This window comes from Eptesicus fuscus, chromosome 8 (assembly GCF_027574615.1).
Source record: "Eptesicus fuscus isolate TK198812 chromosome 8, DD_ASM_mEF_20220401, whole genome shotgun sequence".
Lineage (NCBI taxonomy): Eukaryota > Metazoa > Chordata > Mammalia > Chiroptera > Vespertilionidae > Eptesicus > Eptesicus fuscus.
In genome coordinates, this window is record NC_072480.1 from 60,468,969 (window position 1) to 60,480,797 (window position 11,829).

Below are 11,829 nucleotides of genomic sequence, written 5' to 3' on the forward strand. Positions count from 1 at the left end.
TGCTCTGATTTGCATATGGCCTAAGAAACCGCGATCATCTCCCATACAAAAAGGCCAGATTCGAGCTGGTCACTGGTCAAGAATGGATCGGGTCTGGGGTTTCTGCTTGAGAGAGCAGAGATTGGCAAAGTTCAAATAGTACAAATAGGGAGCAAGGTTGCTCAGAACCATCCCGCTCCAAAGAAACGAATAGCATCGATCTTGGTTTTCCCTTGTGTCAGCCATTTCAGACCTAACATTTGAACAGTGTGCATGCAACACAGACCAGGAGTGAGAAAAAAAAAAAGAAAAAAGAAAGATAATGAGAAACAAAAATGAAACCGACAATAAACTTCCAACAAACAAAACTGGAGTGCCCAACATGTCAAAAAAGTTACTCCTCCACCTCTATGGGCCCAAACGCAACAGGTTCCGAAGTGCAAAACAAACGCGCCAACTGCTGCCGGAATGCCACGGCCCACTTTAAAGCGGGCTGCCGAAGTGCGGTTCCGAAATGATCCTGCGAATTCACACGCGCACTCGCGCCCCGACTGGCATCTCTGCCCCTGCCTGGCACCTATACATCCTATGTACAAACAACCCGAGGTCCCCCGTGGCGGAAGGGCGCACCGGGCGGCCGCAGAGCTCGTACCTATACATATGTACACGTGTGCACACCGAACCTCGCAGGGTGGCCCCGCGGGGTCATAGCGCGGCGGCGTAGGCCGCGGGGTAAGGGTCCAGCTGAGGCTTGCCCATGCCCGGCAGCAGGATGTAGGCGAGCGGCGGCTGCAGCCCGGGGCTGGGCCAGGCGCTGCAGTTGCACGGGATCATGTAGCCCGGGTTGCCCGGGCTGGGGTGCGAGTGCGTGTGCCCCCCGGCGGCCGCGGCGGCCGCTGCAGCCGCCGCCGCCGCGCCGTGGAAGGCGCCCGCGCCCGTGGTCGGGTAGCCCAGCGACGACGCGTACGGGAGGCCGGACGACGACGAGGAGATCTCTGCCATCTTGGAGCCCAGGTCGAGCAGGGAGTAGGGGCTGCCTGCGGCGGCGGCGGCCGCTGCTGCGGCGGCGGCGGCGGCCGACTGCGGGAAGAAGACGCGGGCGGCGGCGGCGGCGGCCGCGGCGGCCGCCTTCTCCGGGTTGGCGAGCAGCGACTCGGGCACCAGGCCGCCGCCCGCGCCCGCGTGCAGCCCGGCGCCCGCCTTGAGCGCCGGGTGCTCGGCGTCGGCCACGCCGCCCAGACCGTAGGGCACCGGAAAGGCGAACTTGTCCTTCTTGAGCAGCGTCTTGGGCTTGCGCCGCGGCCGGTACTTGTAGTCGGGGTGCTCCTTCATGTGCATGGCGCGCAGGCGCTTCGCCTCGTCGATGAACGGCCTTTTCTCCGACTCCGTGAGCAGCTTCCACTCGGCTCCCAGGCGCTTGCTGATCTCCGAGTTGTGCATCTTGGGGTTTTCCTGGGCCATTTTGCGCCTCTGAGCCCGCGACCACACCATGAAAGCGTTCATGGGCCGCTTGACGTGGTCCACCGGCTTGGACATGCTCTCGCCGTGCCGCGGCTGCAGCCCGCCGCCGCCCGGGCCGTCGCCCTTGGCCCGGAGGAAATCAATGTTGGCTGCCCGCGGGGACACGCTCGGCCCGCCGGCGCTCCCGCCCGGGAGGAGGGGGCCGGGGGACCAGCCCAGGGCCGCGCCGCCTCTCAGGCTGCCCTGCTCTCTCTGGCTGAGCGCTCGGGCGGGGGGGGGGGGGGGGGGACTCTCCGGAGCACGGTAACTTTCAGGCGGTGCCCCCACCCCACGGTGGCAGTTTGCTCTCTGCTTTCTTTTTGTCCTTCCCCTCCGGTGGCGTTTTCTCGCGAACTCCCTGCAGGTAGTCTCTGCCCGGCAGAGCTCAGCCCCTGCTCAGTCTTTCCTCTCTCAAATGCACAGCCGCCCGGAGGAAAGTTGCGTCGCGGAGGTTCCACCAAGTTGAGCCGGGAGGCCAGTCGCCGCGCGCTGCCAAGTGCCAAAGGGGGCTCTCGGTGGCTGGAGTGTTTGGGATCTCGGTGACTTTCTCATTTGACAGTAGCAGATGGGGGTGGGGGAGGAGGAGCAGAGGTGGCCCCGGAGGAGGAAGAGGAGGGGGAGGCGGAGGAGGGTCCGGGCGCGCCACGCGAAAAACAGTGCAGCAATGGGTATTGATACAAACACAGCAGCTCCAGCCGGTCTTCCTGACTCCGGGCAGGGCGCGCTGATGGGGCCCTCCCACTCCCTCCCCCCACCAATAGGCTGGGTTTTGTGGAAGGGGGGCACTGTCTGCGCCCCCAGCACCTGCCTCGCGGGTCTTCCTCTCCAGCGGCGGGTCGGAGAAGGAGGTAGGATGTGGCTTGATCAAGGTTGGGGGTCCCCGGGCCTCAGAGGAAATCCTCCGGACTAGCCGAGGCGCCGCGTCTCCCAGTACCCGGGGCCATGCCGGCTCCGCTAGCTCCGAGCCCCTCCGGGCGCGCCGGCCGACTGGGGATCTCGGAGAGCGCTGAGCGTGGCGGGCGGCGCTGCCTCGGCGCGGCTGGCCCGGCACCGGCCGCGTCCCCAGTCCCCACCTCGCTCCTCTGGGTCTCCGCCGGCCACTTGCAACAACTAACTTCGCCCAAGTTTCGCGCGCCGGCGCGCTGGCCTCGCCGTGGGCTCCCGCGTGTGCGCCGAGCCGGGGGCCCCTCTTTCCAGGGCTCTCTGGCCAGAACCCGGCAGGCGCCGAGGCCAAGGTGCTGGAGGAGGGGATTGAAGGAAACCGCGCCGTCACCTCAGTTCGTAGATCCGCGCTGGGGCTGTGCCCGCTTCCCTGACTGCCGCGGCACCGTGGGCCCCTTCCCGGCCCCGGCCCCGGCCGCGGCCGCCGCTCCGCCGCAGCTCCCGAGGCGGCAGGAGCCCCGGGCACCAGCTCAGGTGAGTGTGGCTACCTGCGTGCGCTCGCGCCCGGAGCCGGCGCTGGGTGTGCATGTCCGGCCGCGGCCGAGAGTGTGTATATCTGGGGGCATGTGGAGGAGGTGGAGCCCAGGACTCCAGGAGGGAGGAGGGACCAGAGGAGCCTCCTCCCGCTCCCTCACCCCCAGGACCTCGAATTAAACAGGAGCCCTTTTACCTCCCCCTCCTCCTCCCTCCTCCTTACTCCTCCTCCCACCCCTTTTCACTTGGGAGTTGCATTAGGCGAGTGGAGAGCCGGGATGCACCGCGGAGTCTGCGCGCTGTTTGGCGTTGGCCACCCCTGGAGTCCTCCCTGCTACCCTGGCCAGCCGGAGCAGCACCGGTGGATGCTCTGGGATCCTCTGCCCGGAGCAAGGAGGAGCGCACCAGGGAGAGTCTCGTGGATGCACCCTAGAAGATTTTGGAGACTTTTCCTAGCAAGAATGTGTTCATTTTCATTGGATGCTCAGATGTTACTTGGAACAGATGCTTCCCGCATTTTCTTGCACCGGTGATGCACGCAGTCAGAGGTAGTAATGTGAAAAATAACTGAGGAGGGACTGAGCATGCTCTTGGCAACCTTTTAGGCATCCTTGGCTGACTGTTCAGCTTTTTAAAAATTCTGGGTGTTTTGTTTTGTGTCTATTCTGGTCGTCAGAGCCATCTATATGCTGATTTCTTTAAGGTACAGTTAGCTTACAGTATCTCACTTAAATGCAGAGTGTGGGTGAAGGCGTTCAAAATAAAAAGGAAATATAAAATGTTTCTCTATAAAAGAAAAAAAGTGAAACACGACATTCTGGAATATTTCTATGTTGTTACACACACTTTTCTTAAGAGCAGTTTTTTTTCTTTATAGTTGACATGATGCAAACACCAAACAGCATGATTTTGTTTGCATATTTTTTCTCACTTCTTGGTACACTGCAGCATACTTATAACATGATCAGTCTGGGAGTTTCATTCATAAGGTGTCCTGCCCTTCAGGGAGAACTTGCTTGCCTTCTTTCTTTGGCAGCTTGGCTTTTGCCTAGCCGTGTGGTGTGTGCCAGCCAGTAGGAAGTTCTGTAAGTGATTAACTCTTCACGTCTTCCCTGTGATATATGTTCAGATCATACACAAACACACACAGACCCAGAGCATCGATTGAAATTATGGACTTAAAAACAGTTCTTTTTAGAGGTGGGCTTGTTTCATTGCTCATTCTGATAAATAGAATAGAGATTGTTGCTTTAATTTAGACATGGAAATCAGCAGTGAAATGTGTAGGAGTCTGTATTTTTCTTAAGCTACCCCATTTACAAATGTTTAGTTTGTATTAGTTATGCCCTTGTAATTGCTACAACAATTGGAATGATTTCTCTAGAACCATATTCCTTTACAGGCTCTCTAAAGACACACTGTCATTCACAGACTCGGTGGAGCAACATTAAAACACTAGCAGGTGTAATGACACTGACTAGAATATGAAATATACTGTTTTGTGATGATAAACTACAAAATTATCCGCTCTGAGCTTGTAACCTACTAACTTGTATAGTAGTTTTGAGACAAAATATGATCCACTGTTATACAAAGAACATATGCATGGAGATGCAAGATATGAAACACTGTTAGTCACTAAACATTGTGAACACAGTTGAGTCTAATCATAAAAACTATCTTGACATATACAAAAGGATAAGGACTGAGAAAAGATATTTTATATTGGGTAGTTAAATTATAATATACTCCTTTCAAGTGTAAGTTAAAAAAATATATTGCAATGCATTATTACAATGGAAAGAAAGGTTTGTATATGTGATTGAAATGTATGCTTATCAGTGCAATATTGTATAAAAATAAAACACATATGCTTCCTTGGTAGTTTTGTAAATTGTGCAATATCGCCTGTTCAGTGATATTAAATAAACAAAATTTCAAAGTTCTTAAGTCCAAGAATGTTAACCTGTGCAAAACAAAGGTGCTTTTCATACCTAAAAAGAAAATGGCTGTTGGTCTGCTTGTTTGTCTGTTCACCAAATAAAATTGCACACATATCAAAACAGAGGAGATTTGGTTTTTGATTTCAGTTTTTAGGGGATCAATATTCTTGGCCTAAACTCTTGCCAACCAAGGCAAGGTCCTCACAGGAAGCTGTGCATGAAAGGAAGGCAGCGGGCAATGCTGTCATGGACCAACCTCACGCCTCTCGCCTGAGTCTGCTTGAGCTTTCCACAAAGTAAGTTCCATGCCTTCTCTTTTTTATGCACCCAAATAGATTTCCACAGATTTTATGTTTTAATAAATGTAATATTATACTTTTGTTCTTATACATTTTTTACCTAAAGGTGAAAAATACCAAGATATGGGAAAGAGAATACTCTGTGTGAGTGAATAGTAAAAGAAAAATAAATTGAAAGAGAACTATGTTTGTTGGGCTTTTTTTTTTTGGCAACTCTTGATTGTGAGCTCCCACAGAAAAGTGTACCTTGATCAGTAGAGTCTGCATGGGTTCTGTATTTTCCTTGTGGCCACAGTAATACACCTGTGCTCACAAATATATCCAATCAGAAACTGACAGAGACACTCTCAGAAAGAGTTTGTGAGTCTGTGCAAATTCAGTTTCTTCCCCCCAATCCCAAAATCCTCCCCAGTAAATGGTCTTTTTTTCAATTCTAAAACTTTCACTAGGAGGCAGCAATGAAGTTGTTGGGGAATAAAAAAAATGCCTTGGCAATACCAGTCTGACTGGCTTTCTCTTTCTTTCCCTCTTTCTCTTTTATAAAGGAGGGGAGGATATTTCGTTCCCAAAGGAAGACGGGATCAGAGTGAAGGAAATCATTGTCCTCCAACCTCTCTGGCTCCACTTTCTCACTGGATTTTCACCCAGATGGCTCACCATCATATTTTTCTGGAACCGTGGAGGTGGTAAACCACACGAAGGGACTGGGCAGCAGAGGTGATATCTTCAAAATGCGGAGGCCAAGTCATCACACCTGGAACACTGAGAGTAGGCAACTATAGTTAGATAACTTTGGGGCTGTGGTCGTAAGCAAACACAATGAAAGAATTCATAAGCTTTCATACCTGAATGGAAAGGTAATACAGCCTGTTAGTCCTGTTAAGAAGGAAATGAGCAAACTGTGACAAAAGCCAACCTTAGGCTGTTGTCTCAGTTCTCTAGTTCTACTCCAGCTCCCTAGTTCTATTCTCATCAGCCACACTCCTATCAGCCAGCCCCCCAAAGGGGAAAAATCCCAACCCATGGTCCACATAAAGCCAGAGGGAGGGGAAGAGGAGTTGAATCAGACAGTCATGGCAGGAGAGAACAGCTGCACAAGTGGCCTTTTACTGCTATATTTTCATCTTTATGAGATTTCTGTCCCTTTATTCTCACTGCTCTGGCCATACAGTACTTGGAAACTGAGAGTTTCCAGATCAATTATAGAGACAACTTTTCTCATTCCTTTTTTGCAGTGATGTCTTCACACAGGCTAACAGTTTGAAAAGGAGCTTTACTTAGATGACAGAGCAAGAAAAACAAAGTAAAAAACTACATCTCACTTCCCCTTTCTTCCCCCCCAACCCCCCACCCCCCGCCCAAAGACACCTAAGGGAAAAAAAAGACAATACAGATAATCCAAGACAGATAACTTCACAAAGTACTGATTTCAGATCCCAAGAATGCCATAAAAGCAATGGAGAGATTTATTTCTCCCGGGATGACTGCCTTTTTAAGTGGAAGGAAGCTAGCCTTGAGCAAACACAGAAATGAATGAGGAGGGTTGGACAGTCATCATATCATGTGGCCTGTGTAATGAAAAACCCTCCAATCCATAGTATTCAAATGAGACTGGATTCTGGTGCAGTAGGGTTACTTGTACATTTCATCACCACATATGCTCTTTTTGCTTTTGAGCAAGAGCAAATGTGGAAGAGGGAGTACCCCTGCGGTATTTATTCCAGCAGGGTGGTAAATAAGCCATGCTTCCGGCTTTACCGTGTCCTTCTGTCCGGCTGCCCTCCCTTCCAGATTCCAGATTGCTCTGCCCTGTGTGCTCCTGCCACTCAGATTCAGCTTCTCTCTAAGGATGGGTCTGCTTTTGAACTCATTTGCTAAGCAGATTGGTTGTTTTAGAGCCAACATTTGAGTCCTTAAGATACCATATCTTTTACATACATTATCTTATTTAATTTTTAGGAAAACTCTATGAGGTAAGAGTTACCCAATTTGCAATCAGGGAAGTGAGCCTTGGAGCAGATGAATAAAGAACTTGCCCAAAGTCACAACCAAAAGTGGAAGAAGTGGGATCTGAATCAAGCTGATGTTCTTCACCGTCTCCACTCTGAGTCCCTGTGGAAGGCTCAGCCCCTTCCTGGCTCAGATCTTCAATTCCACCTACTTCCTCGAGCCTTCTGTGACTCACTCCATGCCCCGCCCCCTCTCTGAGGGAGTGCCCAGTGGCAATCTCTCCAATAATGCGTTCCAAACCCACAACAACAACTCCCCAATCACCAGAGATAGTCTCTCAAAGTCCTGGTTTGGCTGCTCCACAGCCAGACTGCCCCAGCTCGCGGGGTTGTCAGCACAGATTTGGTCTCAGCTGCAACCCACTGTGCCTCATGCTGTGGGCCTCCCACTGCAAACACTGAACAATTGCCAGCCCTGAATGAACCCAGTTCCTACCCTTTCTCTGATAGCCAGGTGCTGCTAAAAGGAAATCTCATAACAATGATATCTAATCTCAGTCTTTGTGTTCCCTCACCCCTAGTTGTCCATCCCACCTCTCCTCTCTTTCCTTCCCTCCTTCATTGATTTTTTTCTACCTTTCTTTTGTAAACTCCAAGTGCACAATGCCTGATTCATGATGCACTCTCACAATTGCTCCATCAATGGTCTATTTATTTATTTAATAATGTGACAAGTACCTATGAATCTACCACCCAAAGTAAAACCTGCTGAAAAGTGGGAATAGAGGGATCATACCTCAACATAAGAAAAGTCTTATATGACAAACCTACAGCCAACATCATACTCAATGGGCAAAAACTAAACTCATTTCCCCTGAGAATGGGAACAAGACAGGGGTGTCCACTTTCACCACTCCTGTTTGATATAGTACTGGAAGTGCTAGACATAGCAATCAGACAAGAAGGAGAAATAAAAGGTATCCAAATTGGAAAAAAAGAAGTAAAAACTGTCCTTATTAGCAGATGACATGATACTATACATAGAAAACCCCAAAGACTCCATAAAAAAACTATTAGACTTAATAAATGAATTTGGCAATGTAGCAGGGATACAAAATTAACACTCAGAAATCTATGGCCTTTTTATACAACAATAATGAACTCACAGAAAGAGAAACGAAAAAAAAATCCCACTTACCATTGCACCAAAAAAATTAAGATACCTAGAAATAAACTTAACTAAGGAGGTAAAAGACCTGTACTCAGAAAACTACAGACATTGAAAAAAGAGATAGAGGAAGACATAAACAAATGGAAGAATATACCATGTTCATGGATTGGTAGAATCAACATCATTAAAATGTCCATACTACCCAAAGCAATCTACAGATTCAATGTAATCCCCATTAAAATACCAACAGCATACTTCAAAGATCTAGAACAAACTCTCCAAAAATTCATCTGGAATAAAAAAAGACCCCGAATAGCCACAGCAATCCTGAGAAAGAAGAATAAATTTGGAGGGACCACAATACCAGATATCAAGCTATATTACCAAGCCACGCTTCTCAAAACTGCCTGGTACTGGCACAAGAACGGACATATAGACCAATGGAACAGAACTGAGAACCCAGAAATCGACCCAAACCATTATGCTCAATTAACATTTGACAAAGGAAAAAAAAAAATCATAGCATGTCCACCAAATCCACAAGCTGGAGAACTATGCAGTCATTAACAATGTTGTTTTGAAGACAAGGAAACGGCATCCACAAAATGGAATTATGTTGAAAGGGTGGGGGACAGATCGTACAACAATGTGAATGTAATTACGGATCTGGACTGTACATTTAAAATGATCAAGATGGTAAATTTTATGTTAGGTGTATTTTTCGATGATTAAAAATAAATTTTAAAATAAAAAAATTTTTTGACAAAAAAGGCAAGAGCATACAATGGAGTCAAGACAGTCTCTTCAATAAATGGTGCTGGGAAATTTGGTCAGATACATGCAAAAAAATGAAATAGATCACCAACTTACACCATACACAAAAACAAACTCAAAACGGCTAAAGGACTTAAATGTAAGACAGAAAACCGTAAAAATCCTACAAGACTCCATGGGCAGCAAAATAGCAGACATATGTCGTAGCAATATCTTTACAGACACAGCTCCTAGGGCAATGGAGACTAAGGAGAAAATAAACAAATGGGACCTACATCAAAATAAAAAGCTTCTGCACAGCAAAACAATAAGAAAGCCCACTGGATGGGAGAACATATTTGCCAATGATATTTCAGATAAGGGTTTGATCTCCAAAATTTACTGAGCACTCATACAACTTAACAAAAGGAAGATAAACAATCCAATAAAAAAATGGGCAACTGATCTAAATAGACACTTTTCGAAAGAAGACAGAAGGAAGGCCCAGGGACATATGAAAACATGCTCAAAATCACTAATCATCCGAGAGATGCAAATCAAAACAACAATGAGATACCATCTCACACCTGTCAGGATGGCTATCTTCAACAAATCAACAAATGACAAGTGCTAGAGAGGATGTGGAGGAAAAGGAGCCCTCATGCACTGCTAATAGGAATGCAGACTGGTGGGAATGCAGACTGGTGCAGCCACTGTGGAAGACAGTATGGAGTTTCCTCAAAAAGTTAAAAATGGAACTCCCATTTGACCCAGTAATTCCACTTCTAGGACTATATCCCAAGAAACCAGAAACACCAATCAGAAAGGATATATGCACCCCTATGTTCATAGCAGCACAATTTACAATAGCTAAGATTTGGAAACAACCTAAGTGCCCATCAGCAGATGAGTGGATTAAAAAACTGTGGTCCATCTACACAATGGAATACTACGCCGCTATAAAAAAAAAGGAACTTTTACCATTTGCAACAGCATGGATGGAACTGGAGAGCGTTATGCTAAGCGAAATAAACCAGTCCAAGAAAGACAAATATCACATGATCTCACTCATGTGGGATATAATGATCAACATAAGTTGATGAACAAGAATAGATCCAGAGACAAATGGCAGGGGAGCGGGTTAGAGAGCCACCAAAGGACTTGTATGCATGCATATTTAGCATAACCAATGGACACAGACACTGGGGCGGTGGGGGCTTGCCGGGGTGGGAATGGCTGCAGGGGGTGGGGGGGGAGTGTGTGTCAAGCAGAGAAAAAGGAGACATATGTAAAACTTTAGACAATAAATTAAAAAAAAAATTAAAAATATAAAACCTGCCGATAAACCTGTATCAAATAAAATGATCTTCCCATTAAACTAGGTTCTTGCCTTCCTAACCCAATGTAACCATTTCCATTTCCTTGATTTTTGTATTTAGCCATACAGCTTTGTTTATCTATATGTATCCTTTAAAGCTATATTTTCATTTTCATTTGTTTTTAACTTATGACAGTTTTATAAGTTAAGACTTTTGTATAAAATCTGTATTGATGAAATTTTTCATTTAATTATATGGTTTGGACTCAATATGACTGCATATCACTGAGTTTATTCATCTTAGCTGTTAGCGAATAGTCAATGGTGTAAATATACCACTATGTAATTGCTTATACTCTCTTGTTTCTGGTTTTTAACCATGTGTACTGGCTGCTATAGGCATTCTTGCTCCTGTCTACTGTTGTACACATGCAAGAGATTTTACAGGCAAAACTAAAAATGGGAAACTCACTTAGTGCTGTACCCTTTTCCAAGTGTGTCTCCTTGTGTTTCTGTTTGCATTTGAATTTCCTCCAGGCATTCAGAGAATAATTTTTTAATATGCTGTCCCAAGTTTATGATTATTATCCATGAGAGGGTTGGTCTTATAGGAGCTATTTCTGTATTTCTAGAATCCATCTGAAATTGATTTTTGTATATAGTATGAGTTTGATTCCTTTCGATATGGATACTCAATTTTCTAGAACGATTAATTGAAAAGACTGCCTTTTTATATTGCTCCTTCTCGCTACCTTTGGCAAACAATGTAAATTGGTTTCTGAGCTATTTTGTTTCATAGTTTTTAAAATTTGCACTAATATTGCACTATCCTAATTCTGACAGAGAAAGTCTTCGCATCTTCTTATTCAAAAGTATCTTGGCTACTCTTGACCTTTGCATTTTCATATAAATTTTAGAAAAGATTGTCAGGTTCTAAATATTCACTAGAAATGGAAATTTTTAATTTTTAGTTGAGGTATAGTTGACACAAAACATTATATTAGATGTAGGTATACAACATAATTTGATATTTCTGTACATTATGAAATAATCACAGTAAGTCTAGTTAACATCTGTCACCACACATAATTACAAAATTTTTTCTTGTGATGAGAACTTTTAAGATTTACTAAAATCCAAATATTCTTTTTTAATTTTATTGTTCAGATTATTATAGTTGTTCCTCTTTTTTTCTCCCCATAGCTCCCCTCCACACAGTTCCCACCCCACCCCACCCCAATCTCTTACCCCCCCCCCCACTATCCTCATCCATAGGTGTATGATTTTTGTTCAGTCTCTTCCCGCACCACCCACACTCCTTTCCTCCTGAGGATTGTCAGTCCACTCCCATTCTATGCCCCTGATTCTATTATATTCACCAGATTATTCTGTTCATCAGATTTTTTATTCACTTGATTTTTAGATTCACTTGTTGATAGATATGTATTTGTTGTTCATAATTTTTATCTTTACCTTTTTCTTCTTCTTCCTCTTCTTACAG

At 46.2% G+C, this 11,829-nt stretch overlaps 1 protein-coding gene across 1 annotated transcript; it reads right to left on the reverse strand.

Moving 5' to 3' along the window:
• Positions 1-280: 280 nt before the first annotated feature.
• SOX21 (SRY-box transcription factor 21) lies at positions 281-2,759 on the reverse strand. Its single transcript, XM_054719887.1, has one exon. The coding sequence runs from the start codon at positions 1,513-1,515 to the stop codon at positions 685-687; it is 831 nt and encodes a 276-aa protein (XP_054575862.1). The 5' UTR covers positions 1,516-2,759; the 3' UTR covers positions 281-684.
• Between the last annotated feature and the right edge of the window lie 9,070 nt (positions 2,760-11,829).